This window comes from Oncorhynchus mykiss, chromosome 31 (genome assembly GCF_013265735.2).
Source record: "Oncorhynchus mykiss isolate Arlee chromosome 31, USDA_OmykA_1.1, whole genome shotgun sequence".
In the NCBI taxonomy this organism is placed as follows: Eukaryota; Metazoa; Chordata; class Actinopteri; order Salmoniformes; family Salmonidae; genus Oncorhynchus; species Oncorhynchus mykiss.
Genome location: NC_050571.1, coordinates 22,141,617 through 22,160,167, shown reverse-complemented (window position 1 = coordinate 22,160,167; position 18,551 = coordinate 22,141,617). Strand labels below are relative to the sequence as shown.

Genomic DNA, 18,551 nt, shown 5'->3' with positions numbered 1-18,551 from the left:
CTCTGTCTCTCTCTCTCTCTCTTTCTCTCTCTGTCTCTATCTGTGTGTCTCTCTGTGTCTCTCTGTCTCTCTCTCTGTCTCTGTCTGTCTCTCTCTATCTCTGTCACTCTCTGTGTGTCTCTCTCTCTGTCTCTCTCTCTCTCTCTGTGTCTCTCTTTCTCAACAGTGTTGAGTCTGTGAATGATGGTCTATTTCACACGGTGGAGCTCCTGATTCAGAACCACTCTCTGAGCCTGGTGGTGGACAAGGGATCCCCCAAGAGTCTGGGCAAGCTGCCCCGCCAGCCCTCTTTGGACCACAGCACACAGCTCTACATAGGAGGTAAACAGAGACACATATAGCACACATACCTGAAAGGACCCATTACTCCTTAGAAACACACAGAACAATTTGCACTGTGCATACCTACAGATATTTTCTTTACACATTGAAACTGATGTACCGATGAAATGTCAGGTCAACAAACCAGAATGTCAGAATGATAATACCCCCTCTTTCTTCCATCCCTCCCCTCCTCCCCTCCAGGTATACCCTTAGCGGTGGTGGCATCAGGCCTGCGTTCAGGTCCCGACCGGAGCCCCCAGGCCTTCAACGGCTGCATCCACAATGTCAGGATCAACGGAGAGCTCCAGGATCTGGGGGCAGCGCCACGCAGGGTGGAAGGCATCCTGCCAGGCTGCCACTCCTGCAGTGTGTGTGCCCAAGGCGCCTGCAGACAGAGGGGGGAGACGGGTGTGTCCTGCGAGTGCCCACCCAGCCGCAGCGGATCCCTCTGTGATCAGAAGACTGCCCCCAGCCCCTGTCAGAGCAGCAGGTATGGCCTGTCTAACAGCTACATATCAGACTGCCCCAGTCAGAGCAGCAGGTATGGCCTGTCTAACAGCTACATATCAGACTGCCCCAGTCAGAGCAGCAGGTATGGCCTGTCTAACAGCTACATATCAGACTGCCCCAGTCAGAGCAGCAGGTATGGCCTGTCTAACAGCTACATATCCAAGACACCTCAACATAGGCCTTTAATCATAACTAAAAATCCATAATGAACCTCATCCTCAACACATTAGTACATTCACAAGCATGCAAATGGACTCATGCTTTTATACTTGCTCATGTTTAATAATGTTATAAAATATTAATAATATGTACTCAATGTGTATGAATTATTAAACACACATCAATTACCATTCCTCACATGAAGTGTAAACCTCTTTGTTTCAGGTGTATCCATGGGCTGTGTGTGCCTAAGGCATCATCTTACAGTTGTCAGTGTGCTGAGGGCTACACAGGGCAGTACTGTGACAGGAGAGAGGAGCCCCAAGCCTGTAGGGGACACCCGTGTAGACACGGAGAGTGTAGGGTCACAGGGAGTGGGGAGCCCTTCTGCCACTGCCCGCCAGGCTACACTGGCCCTGCCTGTGCCACCGGTGAGAGGATTAGACACACACACACCTAGGCGGTTTCTGTAAGGACATTCTACTGCATACAGAAACCTGACTATCAGAGGTCTATAATAATAATAATAGGCTATACAATCTGAAATCGTCCATGTCAGAGTGAAATAAGTTACTGTGAAGCTCTCCCATTGACCTCTTTTAGATGTGACGTGCCAGGGAGAGGCGGTGCATGAGCTGCTGAAGCGCCAGCAGCCCATGAACACGTGCACCTCCACCAGTAAGATCCCCCGGGTGGAGTGTCCCCGCGCCTGTGACGGGGGCCTCTGCTGCGCCCCATCTAAGAGCCGGAGGCGGAAAGTGTTCTTCAAGTGCACCGACGGGAGCTCGTTCTCTGAGGAGATTGAAATCACCCTGGAGTGTGGCTGTGCCAAGTGCCCATTGTAATATCCAGCTATCACCATGGAAACAGCCACAAACTAAATAAAGGACCTGCTGCCAGAGACCAAAAATAAAATATATTGTAAAATAAAACATAGAACTTATTTTTATTAATGGATTTTTTTTTAAAGAAGAGACGTGATCATTTAAAATTAAAATGTTTTATATTATTGTGTCATATGAAGTTATTTTGTACCTAAAAAAAAAATTAAAACAAATAATTAACATTCCTGAAAGTACATGAATTTATATGTATAAATCTATATAAATGTATAACCCTAGCCCATGGTTTTTATTTGCCCAGTGTATTATTGCATGTGATTGTACGTGTTGATACGATAGGGGAGTCTTTGGACACGTTAAATGTGGAGCGAGAAGCTGAGGAAGCAATTGTAGAAAAAGGCTGCGAAGAGAAGGAGAAGATGGTGCTGCATCTCCCCAGCCATAAAAAAGAGGAAGGTAGTATTTTTCCTGACCTTCAGCTCTGGAGAAGGCAAACAAGGAACTGTCCCACTTTGCTTTCCAGCTTTATAACAGACCAAGCTAGCTGAGCTCACGCTAAAGGACATGAACTCTTATCCACAGAGCTTACAAACAGTGATTTATACTTTGTGCCATAGGAAAACCTTTTACATTGTTACTGATTTGTAATTGTTTGGTGTGCCACATCAGAGATTCTAGAGTACCAACGGGCCAAGATGGCTTCTACAGTTTCCCGTCAGCCAGTGAAGTTCTTCTGAAATTCTGTACTGTGTGTTTCTCTGTGTTTCTTACATGGTTGCATGACAGACACAAAGAGTCTGAGGCAGAATGTGAACTTTGTTTATGATACGGCGACGGAAGACCCTGCCAATATACGATGGTTCCACCATAGAAATAGGATCCTAGAATCCTGTATATTTTAATAATAGAAGGTATTCTATTTCTATGACAAACTCATGAAGTGTGTCCTGGTGTCCAGGTATCATCAGCAAGGTAAGGTGTTGCTGATGTGTCTATGTGGTCACTGCTCAGTTGGAAAAGGACTTTATAACACCTGGACTGGGAAATCTTTGTAGACTTGAATCATAACCGTCTGTTACTACTAACATTATTAATTAAGCCCATTAGTACCGGATTGAGGTCATCACAGGATGTGAGGTCTCATCACAGTCGTCCCCCTGTCAGTCAGAATATATCCAGTAACACTTTGTTCATTTTGATTTGATTATAGTACAACATCAGGACACTGCTTTAATGTACCGTACATTTCAAATAAAGTGTTACCAAATATACCTCAATTGAGAGTTTGTCAGTGATCAAGTTCAGTACTCCCCTTACCCCCAGTTCCTCACCCTAGCAACTCCAATACCACCATGCCTCAAAAACATGACATTGAATGCTTCCGTATGTATGGAACGTGTAGGCTCTACAATGTAAATGATCTGTTGTGAGATGCCTTGTATTCTATAATAATAATGAGTATTATGTTGGCCATAATATAAGTTGCGTTCTCCAGATATAGAATTTATTTCTGGTAAAACATGAACTTGTGAATGATGAATAATTATGTTGAATGTTGAAATTAAATCTACCGTGAAACAAGTCTCTGTGTCTTGAGTTAATGTACTGTAGGACTGACTGGTTACACTGCATGCTGTGGACATTGTAGAAATGCTCGAAGTAGACTAATGTTTGTACAATATTGTGCAAGTCCCTTGGAAAGATTTCCTTTTTTTAGAAAAGGCTTCAACTTCCCTGTGTCTACATTTCTATTTAATCAAACTGCAAATATTTACAAAAAGAATCCACTTCAAGAGGAAATGATCTGTATTTGAAATCAATGGTGGGCCTCGGGGTGGAAAGCTTTCCCATGCATCAGTGACAACTACAATAATCCTCCAGTGAGTCCTTTAATTACTTATTTGGGAGCTTTGGCTATTCACACAGTTTGAACTCTAGTACCTAATAGATAATGAAATCACAGGAAGGGCATATGTTGTTTTCTGTTTATTTCCCACCATTTCAATCTGTTTGTGTTGAGTCTTCCCAAACATCCCCTGGAGTACACCAGCCAGTCCATGTCTTTGATGTATCCCAGAAGTAGCACTGCTGGTTCTGGAATACATAAAATAACTGGCTTGGGGGTAGCCTACTTGAGGAGAGGTTTGGGGAACACAAGTGTAGTTGCTGCTTGTGCTGAAGGCTCCCGAGTTGCGCAGCGGTCTAAGGCACTGCATTTCAGTACAAGAGGCGTCACTACAGTCCCTGGTTTGAATCCAGGCTGCATCACATCCGGCTGTGATTGGTAGTCACCATAGGGAGGCACAAGATTGGCCCAGTGTTGTCCTGGTTTAGCCGGGGTAGGCAGTCATTGTAAATAAGAATTTGTTCTTAACTGACTTGCCTAGGTAAATAACAAAGTGACTGTTTTTACAGTGTGATGTGGTATCATTATTGACCAATAGATGGTGCCATCCACCACAGCTGTTATTCTACCAAAAAGCCTACACTGAGGCTAACCACAGATTATAATTTGTGTTGGAATAAACATTGAGTTTTGGTTGCCAGGCTGCTTTCTATTTTTGAATCACAGGAAGAGCAATTAGATACTTCTTATTGTGTTACGTCATCAGTAAATCTGTGATGGGAGTGGAATAATTATAAATAAACTGTGTGTGATCAAGGTCAGAGATAATCAAAAATGCTTGTGTTCGTTACACTGTTTATTCTAGCCGGCTTTATCTCTAAACTTCTAGCATGTTGGCTTTGATACTGTAAACAGTTAGAGATAGTGGTCAGTCACCGTGATGAAAGAGAAAACCTAGTAAGAAGATCAAATCTAAAAGCCAAGGCAGGGAAAGCAACAAAGTGGATGAAAATACAGAGGCTCAGATCAGCAGACTCCTAAACAGCTTCTATCCCCCGGCCATAAGACTGTTAAATGGATAACAACTACTGCTCCCCCTCACACCTACACTGCTGCGAAAATTAGTATTGATTAGATTTATAACCACCGCTATGGTGCTGCTCATTGATTATTGAATTTCATTACTATAATTATCGATCTATCCTGTTACTGGTCACTATTACTCCTGTTTACATGTATTTATTACCATTAGTATCTATTTATTCTGTTACTGGTCACTATTACTCCTGTTTACATGTATATATTACCATTAGTATATATTTATCCTGTTACTGGTCACTATTACTCCTGTTTACATGTATATATTACCATTAGTATCTATGTATCCTGATACTGGTCACTATTACTCCTGTTTACATGTATATATTACCATTAGTATCTATTTATCCTGTTACTGGTCACTATTACTCCTGTTTACATGTATATATTACCATTAGTATCTATTTATCCTGATACTGGTCACTATTACTCCTGTTTACATGTATTTATTACCATTAGTATCTATTTATCCTGTTACTGGTCACTATTACTCCTGTTTACATGTATTTATTACCATTAGTATCTATTTATTCTGTTACTGGTCACTATTACTCCTGTTTACATGTATATATTACCATTAGTATCTATTTATCCTGTTACTGGTCACTATTACTCCTGTTTACATGTATTTATTACCATTAGTATCTATTTATTCTGTTACTGGTCACTACTACTCCTGTTTACAGGTATATATTACCATTAGTATCTATTTATTATGTTACTGGTCACTATTACTCCTGTTTACATGTATATATTACCATTAATATCTATTTATCCTGTTACTGGTCACTATGACCCCTGTTTACATGTATATATTACCATTAGTATCTATTTATCCTGCTACTGGTCACTATTGCTCCTGTTTACATGTACATACAGTGCATTCGTAAAGTATTCAGACCCCTTGACCATTTCCAAATGTTGTTGCGTCATAGCCTTATACTAAAATTGATTAAATAGTATTTTTTCTTCATCAATCTACACACAATACTGCATAATGAGAAAGCAAAAACAGATCACATTTGCATACATATTAAGACCCTTTCCTCAGTACTTTGTTGAAGCACCTTTGGAGTGCATACCTAGAGTCTTCTTAGGTATGACACTACAAGCTTGGCACACCTTAATTTGGGGGAGATTCTCCCATTCTGCTCTGCAGATCCTCTCAAGCTCTGTCAGGTTGGATGGATAAGTGTAGATTGATGTGGAAAAAAACATATTTAATAAATTTCAGAATATCGTAACAAAATGTGGAAAAAGTCAAGGGGTCTGAATGCTTTCCGAAATCACTGTATTACCTTTAGAATATTACCATATTATTTATATATTCCTGTTACCAGTCATTTTCCTGCCCTGTTTACATGTACATCCACCTATCACGCCTACACTGACACTCTTGCACACACTCACATGACCACTCACCACCACACACACACAAGCACACACCCACTACTTATGCTGCTGCCATAATGTTTACCACTGTTATAAATATTTATCCTGCTACCAGTCACTTTCTCCTGATCCATGCCTACATGTACATATCTAACCTCAATACATTTGGTACTGGCACCTACTTTATTCTTTTATTGGTTGTACTTTTTTATATTGAATACTGCAATGTTGGGTAGGGCTTGCAAGTTAGACATTTCACTGTCGGCTACTTGTGCATGTGTCAAATAAAACTTGAAACTTGAGCTCCTCCACTCTGAAGAGGGATTTTGTTTGTCCTTTCTGCTATTTTTTCAAATCCTTTGAAATAGTTCTGCCTCATTATGCTCCGTGACATGCCTCATAAAGAAAGGAGGAAGGGTAGAAGGGTGGAACAGTGGAACGAACAGGGGTGGCATTCCCTCTGCAGCCCTCCCTCTCCCTGGGGGAGAAAGGTGGCTGCACTGTAGCAGCACTGTGCCTGGACCTGTTGGCTCAATGGAGGAAATACTACTTAGAATTCCTCAGCATTATTCAGGGAGGCAGGTCTCCCATGGCAATAAAGAGAGGGATGAGCTGGCTTTAATCTGTTTGTCATCCAACCCATGTGTGATGTGAGAATTCAGCCATGGAAATAATGGATGATAGAATGGCACCGGAGGGGGTGACCGTTGTTTTACGGGCTCCTTACCAATTGTGCTATTGTGTGTTTTTTTGTACATAATGTTTCCGTCATCGTTTTTTCTGACAAAAAGTAGCTTCTGGGCATCAGAACAACGAACAACGATTACTCACCTCAAACTGGAAGAGGATTTTTTCTTTAATGAGTCGGACGCGAAGGATATACTGCTCCTGTGTCGGCATCGAGTAATTGTCTCTGGCCCCCTCCCAGTTAGGGGGAGTGATGAGCTCTACAGCAGAGTCTCACAACTCAATCGCTGGTTGAAAACTGTTTTCTGCCCCTCCCAAAAGATAGAATTTGTAGATAATTGGCCCTCTTTCTGGGACTCACCTACAAACAGGACCAAGCCTGGCCTGCTGAGGAGTGACGGACTCCATCCTAGCTGGAGGGGTGTTCTCATCTGTTAGCCAGCCTGCCAGCTTAGTGGAGTCTGCCACTAGCACAGACAGTGTAGTCAGCTCAGCTATCCCCATTGAGACCGTGTCTGTGCCTCAACCTAGGTTGGGCAAAACTAAACATGGCGGTGTTCGCCTTAGCAATCTCACCAGAATAAAGACCTCCTCCATTTCTGCCATTATTGAAAGAGATCGTGATACCTCACATCTCAAAATAGGGCTACTTAATGTTAGATCCCTCACTTCAAAGGCAGTTATAGTCAATGATCTAATCACTGATCATAATCTTGATGTGATTGGCCTGACTGAAACATGGCTTAAGCCAGGCCTCACATCCTGGTTACACTAGTGACCATATCCCCCATGCATCCTGCAAAGGCGGAGCTGTTGCTAACATTTACGATAGCAAATTTCAATATACAAAATGTTTTTGTCTTTTGAGCTTCTAGTCATGAAATCTATGCAGCCTACTCAATCACTTGTTATAGCTACTGTTCACAGGCCTCCTGGGCCATATACAGTGTTCCTCACGGAGTTCCCTGAATTCCTATCGGACCTTGTAGTCACAGCAGATAATATTCTCATTTTTGAAGAAAATAAAATATCCGAGCTCTGAAGCAAGCTTCCAGAAAATTGGAACGGAAATGGCGCCACACCAAACTGGAAGTCTTCCGACTAGCTTGGAAAGACAGTACTGTGCAGTATCGAAGAGCCCTCATTGTTGCTCAACATCCTATTTTTCTAACTTAATTGAGGAAAATAAGAACAATCCGAAATGTATTTTTGATACTGCCACAAAGCTAACTAAAAAGCAGAATTCCCCAAGTGAGGATGGCTTTCACTTCAGCAGTAATAAATTCATGAACTTCTTTGAGGAAAAGATCATGATCATTAGAAAGCAAATTACGGACTCCTCTTTAAATCTGCATATTCCTCCAAAGCTGCATACTGGACCCTATTCCAACTAAACTACTGAAAGAGCTGCTTCCTGTGCTTGGCCCTCCCGGGGCGGCAGGGTAGCCTAGTGGTTAGAGCGTTGGACTAGTAACCGGAAGGTTGCGAGTTCAAACCCCCGAGCTGACAAGGTACAAATCTGTCGTTCTGCCCCTGAACAGGCAGTTAACCCACTGTTCCCAGGCCGTCATTGAAAATAAGAATTTGTTCTTAACTGACTTGCCTGGTTAAATAAAGGTAAAATTAAAAAAAAAAATTAAAAAAAAAAACATAATAAACGGCTCTTGATCCACCGGATGTGTACCAAACTCACTAAAAGTGGCAGTAATAAAGCTTCTCTTGAAACAGCCAAAAATCCATCGGCCTATATCGAATTTCCATTCGCATTCGCAACAATTCACTGCCTTCCTGAAGACAAACAATGAATACGAAATGCTTCATTCTGGTTTTAGAAGCCATCATAGCACTGAGACTGCACTTGTGAAGGTGGTAAATTACCTTTTAATGGCGTCAAATCGAGTCTCTGCATCTGTCCTCGTGCTCCTAGACCTTAGTTCTGCTTTTGATACCATCGGTCACCACATTCTTTTGGAGATTGGAAACCCAAATTGGTCTACACGGACAGGTTCTGGCCTGGTTTAGATCTTATCTGTCGGAAAGATATCAGTTTGTCTCTGTGAATGGTTTGTCCTCTGACAAATCAACTGTACATTTTGGTGTTCCTCAAGGTTCCGTTTTAGGACCACTATTGTTTTCACTGTATATTTTACCTCTTGGGGATGTCATTAGAAAACCTAATGTCAACTTTCACTGACACACAGCTGTACATTTCAATGAAACATGGTGAAGCCCCAAAATTGCCCTCGCTAGAAGCCTATGTTTCAGACATCTGTCATGACGTTGTATTAGTTAAGGTGATGACTGTTACTCATCGAATGATTATAAGGTTTCTAATTGCGTGATTAACTGGACCAAGCAATTACTAACTCATTAACCTGGGGCACCATGGGAAAATTTGTTTTATTGAGTTTCTATTTCACAAATGAACTCAAAGAATATCAGAATATCGATTTTACAACAGCCGCTAATCAATCAACCTCTACAGTCTCGTTCTGAATGTCGCATAATCCGGGAATCTGCACGGACCCGGGTCTCACCAATGAGTTCGTACCACACCAATCTTAGTTGAGTATTTATTTACTAGAAAGCTAAAATGATGATAAAAGATACACATACACAAAAACACATTATAGGCTATTGATTAGAACTTAGTATAACGGGCCAACACACTATGGCGTGTGTTACCCAAAATGGGGATTTAAAAGAGAAAGAAAAAGAGAAAGTACATGAGAGAAATATACATTTGGGTGAATTTGTCAGCCATGCTTATTCTAACCCTAGCCTTGCCCCATACTGCCGCTCTTATGGGTCAGAATATAATGATGGAATTACGTGGGGAAGGTCTCCGGGGATTCTCCGCGTGGACCGTTCAGGCTGCTCAATGACGCACTTCTCCGGCGCAACTCTTTGGTTGTCCTCACGATGTCAGTGTCCTTTTGGATTAGGAGTCTGTTCCCTCGCCCTTGCTCTGGAAGGGCTCTTCTGAGGACAGACAGCTCTGAAGCTCAGAGCTCACAGTGTAGGAACGAAACAGTGTAGATACCACGATTCAATGGGGAGTGGAGGCTAGGTGGTTAGGGTGAATTCATCCGCTTAGACACAGCTACTCATCCGTAGCTTGGGTAGAAAAATATTTATTTGTCTTCAAACTTGTGTTGTGTTTTGGGTTCGTTGACTTTTTAGACCTCGGCTGCAGCTTGGGTCACTTAGTCTTATTTGTAAATTCTTCACTCACAGGTTTTATACCCTCGGGTCAGAAGTGGGCGTTACCGCCTTTAGGGCAATTCTCTGGGTGTACCAAGTTAAGAGGCAAGGTCTAGATTTGACGCAAATCCAATTTTAGACAACTAACTTCACATTTCATCTTTACCAAAACATTCTCTTTGATTTGGACATTTTCGATACAACGTACAATGTATAAACATCAAACATATACTAGGTAAACTGTTGACATTACAATGTTTTCGTAATAACGTCATTTATTAACCTTTAATAACAAAACAATAATGACATACATTTTCATATTTCATTTATCGTCATGACCACCATTGTGGCTGACGGAAACCATTGTTCCAAAGTCCCTTTATTTCATGTTTAATGTTCATCGGGTGGTTCTCCAGGGGACACAGGAATGTGTTTTGGCCTAAGATTTACCAGGGGCGTGAGGGGTCATAAAACAACAAAGAGATCTTCTGTTGAATCTGACAATTAATCTTGATGGTTGTACAGTTGTCTCAAATAAAACTGTGAAGGACCTCGGCGTTATTCTGGACCCTAATCTCTTTTTTGACGAACATATCAAGACTGTTTCAAGGACAGCTTTTTCCCACCTACTTAAAAATCATTGCAAAAATCTGAAACTTTCTGTCCAAAAAATGATGCAGAAAAATTAATCCATGCTTTTGTTACTTCTAGGTTAGACTACTGCAATGCTATACTTTCCAGCTACCCGTATAAAGCACTAAATACACTTCAGTTAGTGCTAAATACGGCTGCTAGAATCCTGACTAGAACCAACAAATTTGATCACTGGCTTCCTGTTAAGGCAAGGGCTGATTTTAAGGTTTTACTGCTAATCTACAAAGCATTACATGGGCTTGCTCCTACCTATCTCTCTGATTTGGTCCTGCCGTAGATACCTACACATACGCTACGGTCACAAGACGCAGGCCTCCTAATTGTCCATAGAATTTCTAAGCAAACAGCTGGTGGCAGGGCTTTCTCCTATAGAGCTCCATTTTTATGGAATGGTCTGCCTACCCATGTGAGAGACGCAGACTCGGTCTCAACCTTTAAGTCTTTACTGAAGACTCATCTCTTCAGTGGGTCATAGTCTGGCCCAGGAGTGTGAAGGTGAACGAAAAGGCTCTGGAGCAACGAACCGCCCTTGCTGTCTCTGCCTGGCCGGTTCCCCTCTCTCCACTGGGATTCTCTGCCTCTAACACTATTACAGGGGCTGAGTCACTGGCTTACTGGTGCTCTTTCATGCCGTCCCTAGGAGGGGTGCATCACTTGAGTGATGTGATCTGCCTGTCTGGGTTGGCGCACCCCTTGGGTTGTGCTGTGGCAGAGATCTTTGTGGGCTATACTCGGCCTTGTCTCAGGATGGTAAGTTGGTGGTTGAAGATATCCCTCTGGTGGTGTGGGGGCTGTGCTTTGGCAAAGTGGGTGGGGTTATATCCTTCCTGTTTGGCCCTGTACGGGGGTGTCCTCGGATGGGGCCACAGTGTCTCCTGACCCCTCCTGTCTCAGCCTCCAGTATTTATGCTGCAGTAGTTTATGTGTAGGGGGGCTAGGGTCAGTTTGTTATATCTGGAGTACTTATCCTGTCTTATCCGGTGTCCTGTGTGAATTTAAGTATGCTCTCTCTAATTCTCTCTTTCTCTCTTTCTTTCTCTCTCTCTGAGGACCTGAGCCCTAGGACCATGCCTCAGGACTACCTGGCGTGATGACTCCTTGCTGTCCCCAGTCCCCCTGTCCATGCTGCTCCAGTTTCAACTGTTTTGCCTGTGGCTATGGAACCCTGACCTGTTCACCGGACGTGCTACCTGTCCCAGACCTGCTGTTTTCAACTCTCTAGAGACAGCAGGAGCGGCAGAAATACTCTCAATGATCGGCAATGAAAAGCCAACTGACATTTACTCCTGAAGTGCTGACCTGTTGCACCCTCGACAACTACTGTGATTATTATTATTTATGAACATTTGAACATCTTGGCCATGTTCTGTTATAATCTCCACTCGGCACAGCCAGAAGAGGACTGACCAACCCTCATAGCCTGGTTCCTCTCTAGGTTTCTTCCTAGGTTTTGGCCTTTCTAGGGAGTTTTTCCTTGCCACAGTGCTTCTACACCTGCATTGCTTGCTGTTTGGGGTTTTAGGCTGGGTTTCTGTACAGCACTTTGAGATATCAGCTGATGTAAGAAGGGCTATATAAATACATTTGATTTGGTTTGATTTGATCCTCGAGGACCAGGCCCAAATCCCTGTCATTCGTATGAAGAGGAGTTCTTTTTTACAGAGTTCGAAGAGCCGGTTGCCTAGCGAGACTGCATCGGTGAGTGGATAATCTGCCTTTACCCTCCATTCTACTGCCAAATGTGCAAACACTGAAGAATAAACTGGATGAGCTCCGTTCGAGGCTATCCTATCAACAGGACATTAAAATCTGTAATATTCACAGAGTCGTGGCTGAACAAGTACATGGATAATATACAGTTAGCTTGGCTTTCTGTGCATCGGTAAGACAGAATAGCAGTGTCCGGTAAGATCAGATGGGGTGGTGTGTGTCTCTTTGTCAACAATAGTTGGTGCGCGATATCTAAAATTAAGGAGGTCTCTAGGTTTTGCCCGCCTGACTTAGAGTACCTCATGTTAAGCCGTAAACATACTATTTACCAAAAGAGTTTTCATCTATATTCTTTGTAACTGTCTATTTACCACCAGAAACTGATGCTGGCATTAAGACTGCACTCAACGAGCTGTATAAGGCTGTAAACAAACAAGAAAATGAGTCAGCAGTCCTAGTGGCCAGGGACTTTAATGCAGGAAAACTGACATTTCTACCAGCATGTCACGTGCAACTAGGGAAAAAAACCTCTACATCACATTTAATCTGCACAGAAACGAGTACAAAACTCTCCCTCTCCCTACATTTGGCAAATCTGACCATAAAACGATCCTCTTGAATCCTGCTTACAAGCAAAAATTAAAACAGGAAGTACCAGTGACGTGCTCAATACGGAAGTAGTTCCATGAAGCGAATGATGAACTACAGAACTGTTTCGCTAGCACAGACTGGAATATGTTCCGGGATTCATCCGATGGAATTGAGGTGTATACCACATCAGTCACCGGCTTCATTAATAAGTGAATCCACGACATCATCCCCACAGTGACCGTACGTACATATCCCAACCAGAAGCCATGGATTACAGGCAACATCCGCACTGCTCGCTTTGACGCAAGCAACACTGAACCATGCATGAGAGCACTAACTGTTCCGGACGACCATGGGATCACGCTCTCCGTAGCCGATGTGAGGAAGACCTTCAAACAGGTTAACATTCACAAGGCCGCAGGGCCAGACGGACTACTAGAACATGTACTCCTAGTATGCACTGACCAACTGGCAAGTGTCTTCACTGTCATTTTCAACCTCTCCCTGTCCCAGTCTGTAATGCCTACACGTTTCAAGCAGACCACCATAGTCCCTGTGCCCAAGAACACCAAGATAACCTGCCTAAATGACTACCGCCAAGTAGCACTTACATCTGTAGCCATTAAGTGCTTTGAAAGGCTGATCATGGTTTACATCAACATCACATCAACATCATCAACCCAGACACCCTGAACCAACAGATCTACACATGACGCAATCTCTATTGCACTCCACACTGCCCTTTCCCACCTGGACAAAAATAACACCTACGTGAGAATGCTGTTCATTTACTACAGCTCAGTGTTCAACACTATAGTTCCCGCCAAGCTCATCACTAAGCTAAGGACCCTGGGACTGAACACCTCCCTCTGCAACTGGATCCTGGACTTCCTGAAGGTAGGCAACAACACCCCTGTAATAAAGATATAAGTTTGTTGGTGTCCACGTGACTAAGGATCTATCATGGTCCAAACACACCAAGACAGTAGTGAAGAGGGCACGAAAACGCCTATTCCATCTCAGGAGACAGAAAAGATTTGACATGGGACCTCAGATCATCAAAAAGTTATGCAGCTGCACCATCAAGAACAAACTGGTTGCATCATCACTTGGTATGCCAATGGCTGGGCATCCGACCGCAAGGCACTACAGAGGGTATTTGGTATTTTATTAGGATACCCATTAGCTGTTGGGAAAGCAGCAGCTACTCTTCCTGGTTCATACGGCCCAGTACATCACTGGGGCCGAGCTTCCTGCCATCCAGGACCTCTATATCAGGCGGTGTAGGAGGAAGGCCCTAAAGTCATAGACTGTTCTTTCTGCTTCCGCACGGCAAGCGGTACCGGAGCGCCAAGTCTTATGTAAATGTGATATTTCAGTTTTCAATTTTTTATGAACTTGCACAAATGTTAAAAAAATAAAAATAATTTGCTTAAAGTAACAAAATGTGGAAAAAGTCAAGGGGTCTGAATAATTTCCGAATTCACTGTACATTCACATTTCTGCCTACTCTTTACATACGCTGCTGCTAATCTCTGTTTCTATCTATGCATACACTACCCCTACCTATGCATAGTCACTACCCCTACCTACATGTACATATTACCTCAATTACCCTGACTAACCCGTACCCCTGCACTAACCCGTACCCCCGTACCCCTGCCTTTTATTGTGTTACTATTTTTCCTTTCATTTATTTAGCAACTTTTTCTAAATACATTTTATAAACTCTGCATTGTTGGTTAAAGGCTCTTAAGTAAACATTTTACGGTAAGGTCTACTACACCTGTTGTATTCGGTGCATGTGACAAATACAATTTGATTTGATTAGATGCCTACACTCATCCTCAATAGCCCCTATAAACTCAAGTCTCCTCAATAGCCCATATACACTCATCCCTTCTCAATAGCCCATATACACTCATCCCTCCTCAATAGACGCTATACACTCATCCCTATACACTCACCTAGAAATCTCTCCATGCATCATTGTAGGGTGGCAGGTAGCCTAGCAGTTAAGAGCGCCCGTGAGCACTGCACTTAACCCAAATTGCTCCTGTAAGTCACTCTGGATAAGAGCATCTACTAAATGACAAAAATGAACAACGTTTTAGTATAGGGCCATGGCTAGCACAGAGAAAATGGCTGGTGTTTGAGGCATGACCAATGGCCATCAGTTTGAACGAGAGAGAGTGAGAGAGAGAGCGCGAGAGAGCGAGAGAGAGAAAAAACGAGAGAGAGCGATAGAGAAAGAGAGAGAAAGAGAGAGAGAGAGAAAGAGAAAGAGAGAGAGAGTGAGAGAGAGAGAGAAAGAGAGAGAGTGAGAGAGAGAGAGCGAGAGAGCGAGCGAGAGTTCCCACCACACAGCTGGCTCCCCTCCCATGGATATGAGAAGGAGGGAGTCAGGGCAGATGGTGCCCAACTGTCTCTACGGCTACCAACCAGACTACGGCTTTGCTTAATGTCATGCAGAAGGATTGATCACACTGGAGACTGGCGCATTATTCTACAATGTTTTCATGTAACATATTGTTGTTGGAATTTATAGGTTTAAATGAATGACTAGAATATTCCACACTGAAGCCATGTAATCGCATGAAATTGATTAGAATCATGAGATTATTCTAATGATGTGTGTGGTTTTAGCCAGTAGAATTATATATCCGTGAGTGTAGTTTTTAGTCAGAAGTAGGGTATGACAATATACAGTGCCTTGCGAAAGTATTCGGCCCCCTTGAACTTTGCGACCTTTTGCCACATTTCAGGCTTCAAACATAAAGATATAAAACTGTATTTTTTTGTGAAGAATCAACAACAAGTGGGACACAATCATGAAGTGGAACAACATTTATTGGATATTTCAAACTTTTTTAACAAATCAAAAACTGAAAAATTGGGCGTGCAAAATTATTCAGCCCCCTTAATTTAATACTTTGTAGCGCCACCTTTTGCTGCGATTACAGCTGTAAGTCGCTTGGGGTATGTCTCTATCAGTTTTGCACATCGAGAGACTGACATTTTTTCCCATTCCTCCTTGCAAAACAGCTCGAGCTCAGTGAGGCATTTGTGAACAGCAGTTTTCAGTTCTTTCCACAGATTCTCGATTGGATTCAGGTCTGGACTTTGACTTGGCCATTCTAACACCTGGATATGTTTATTTTTGAACCATTCCATTGTAGATTTTGCTTTATGTTTTGGATCATTGTCTTGTTGGAAGACAAATCTCCGTCCCAGTCTCAGGTCTTTTGCAGACTCCATCAGGTTTTCTTCCAGAATGGTCCTGTATTTGGCTCCATCCATCTTCCCATCAATTTTAACCATCTTCCCTGTCCCTGCTGAAGAAAAGCAGGCCCAAACCATGATGCTGCCACCACCATGTTTGACAGTGGGGATGGTGTGTTCAGCTGTGTTGCTTTTACGCCAAACATAACGTTTTGCATTGTTGCCAAAAAGTTCAATTTTGGTTTCATCTGACCAGAGCACCTTCTTCCACATGTTTGGTGTGTCTCCCAGGTGGCTTGTGGCAAACTTTAAACGACACTTTTTATGGATATCTTTAAGAAATGGCTTTCTTCTTGCCACTCTTCCATAAAGGCCAGATTTGTGCAATATACAACTGATTGTTGTCCTATGGACAGAGTCTCCCACCTCAGCTGTAGATCTCTGCAGTTCATCCAGAGTGATCATGGGCTGCATCTCTGATCAGTCTTCTCCTTGTATGAGCTGAAAGTTTAGAGGGACGGCCAGGTCTTGGTAGATTTGCATTGGTCTGATACTCCTTCCATTTCAATATTATCGCTTGCACAGTGCTCCTTGGGATGTTTAAAGCTTGGGAAATCTTTTAGTATCCAAATCCGGCTTTAAACTTCTTCACAACAGTATCTCGGACCTGCCTGGTGTGTTCCTTGTTCTTCATGATGCTCTCTGCGCTTTTAACGGACCTCTGAGACTATCACAGTGCAGGTGCATTTATATGGAGACTTGATTACACACAGGTGGATTGTATTTATCATCATTAGTCATTTAGGTCAACATTGGATCATTCAGAGATCCTCACTGAACTTCTGGAGAGAGTTTGCTGCACTGAAAGTAAAGGGGCTGAATAATTTTGCACACCCAATTTTTCAGTTTTTGAGTTGTTAAACAAGTTTGAAATATCCAATAAATGTCGTTCCACTTCATGATTGTGTCCCACTTGTTGTTGATTCTTCACAAAAAAAATACAGTTTTATATCTTTATGTTTGAAGCCTGAAATGTGGCAAAAGGTCGCAAAGTTCAAGGGGGGCAAATACTTTCGCAAGGCACTGTATCTGTACCATAGGTCTATAATATAATAATAATTTGGGAAAGGACAGGGAGTACGTCTCAAGGTCCCAAGGTCTCCCTAATCTTTGTCGACTGGGTAGTGGGACGGTATGTGCGTAGGATACCTACTGTTTGTGTGGAAGTATGTGCGTAGGATACCTACTGTTGTGTGTATGTATGTGCGCAGCTGTAAAATGGATGTCTTTGTATTCTTGGCTTTAGAACGTTCTCTGAATAAACTGTACTAACCTTTGTCTTTGACTAATTATTATTATAATACCCATGGTCTTACAAACCTTGGGGATTGGTCAGAGCTAATAATTGTTAGTTATTATCATTGGGATTGAACATTCTCGTGACACATATACACTAAGTATACCAAACATTAAGAACACCTTCCTAATATTGAGTGCAACCCCCCTCAGAATAGTCTCAATTCAAGATGTGGAAAGCGTTCCACAGGGTTGCTGGCCCAATTTGTCTCCAATGTTCCCAGTTGTGTCCGGTTGGCTGGATGTCCTTTGGGTGGTGGACCATTCTTAATACACACAGGAAACTGTTGAGAGTGAAAACCCAGCAGTGTTGCAGTTCTTGACACAAACCAGTGCGCCTGGCACTTACTATCATACCCATTCAAAGGCACTTAAATGTGTTTGTCTTGCTCATTCAACCTCTGAATGGCACACCTACACAGTACATGTCTCAATTGTCTCAAGGCTTAAAAATGCATCTTTAAATTGTCCCCTCCCCTTCATCTACTCTGATTGAAGTGGATTTAATAAATGGCATCAATAAGGAGTCATAGCTTTTAGCTGGATTCACCTGGTCAGTCTATGTCATGGAAAGAGCAGGTGTTATTAATGTTTTGTACACTCAGTGTAGGAAGTACATACTGTAAAACACCCTCATTGATGTTTAGCTACACATGCTGACTCGGTTAGAATGTTCTCTGGACAGTGTTTTGTTTAACAGATCTTTTAAAAGTTTCTCTTCACATCGTGATATTTATTTTACACGTAGCTGGATGATCCACTGAAGCTAATCTAGTTGTGGTTGAGATGTTGTTGGGTTGTAGTTGCTGTTGGGTTATGGTTGGGTTGGGTTTTGGATAGGTTGTGACTGGGCTGTGTTTGGGTTGGGTTGTGATTGGGTTGTGGTAGGGTTGTGGTTGTGTTGTGGTTTGGTTGTGTTTGAGTTGTGGTTAGGTTCTGGTTGTGGTTGTAGTTGG

The 18,551-nt window shown here is 42.6% G+C and overlaps 1 protein-coding gene across 5 annotated transcripts in view; it reads left to right on the top strand.

The window, feature by feature from the left end:
• LOC110504786 (slit homolog 3 protein) overlaps positions 1-3,417 on the top strand; it is a 445,911-nt gene extending 442,494 nt beyond the window's left edge. For all 5 annotated transcript variants that reach the window (XM_036969806.1, XM_036969807.1, XM_036969808.1 and 2 more), the window contains 4 exons: positions 167-321; positions 526-814; positions 1,219-1,424; positions 1,597-3,417. In XM_036969806.1, the coding sequence (XP_036825701.1) occupies positions 167-321; positions 526-814; positions 1,219-1,424; positions 1,597-1,838 (892 nt within the window). In that variant the 3' untranslated portion in view covers positions 1,839-3,417. The remainder of the gene's footprint in view (positions 1-166; positions 322-525; positions 815-1,218; positions 1,425-1,596) is intronic.
• The last annotated feature ends 15,134 nt before the right edge of the window (positions 3,418-18,551 follow it).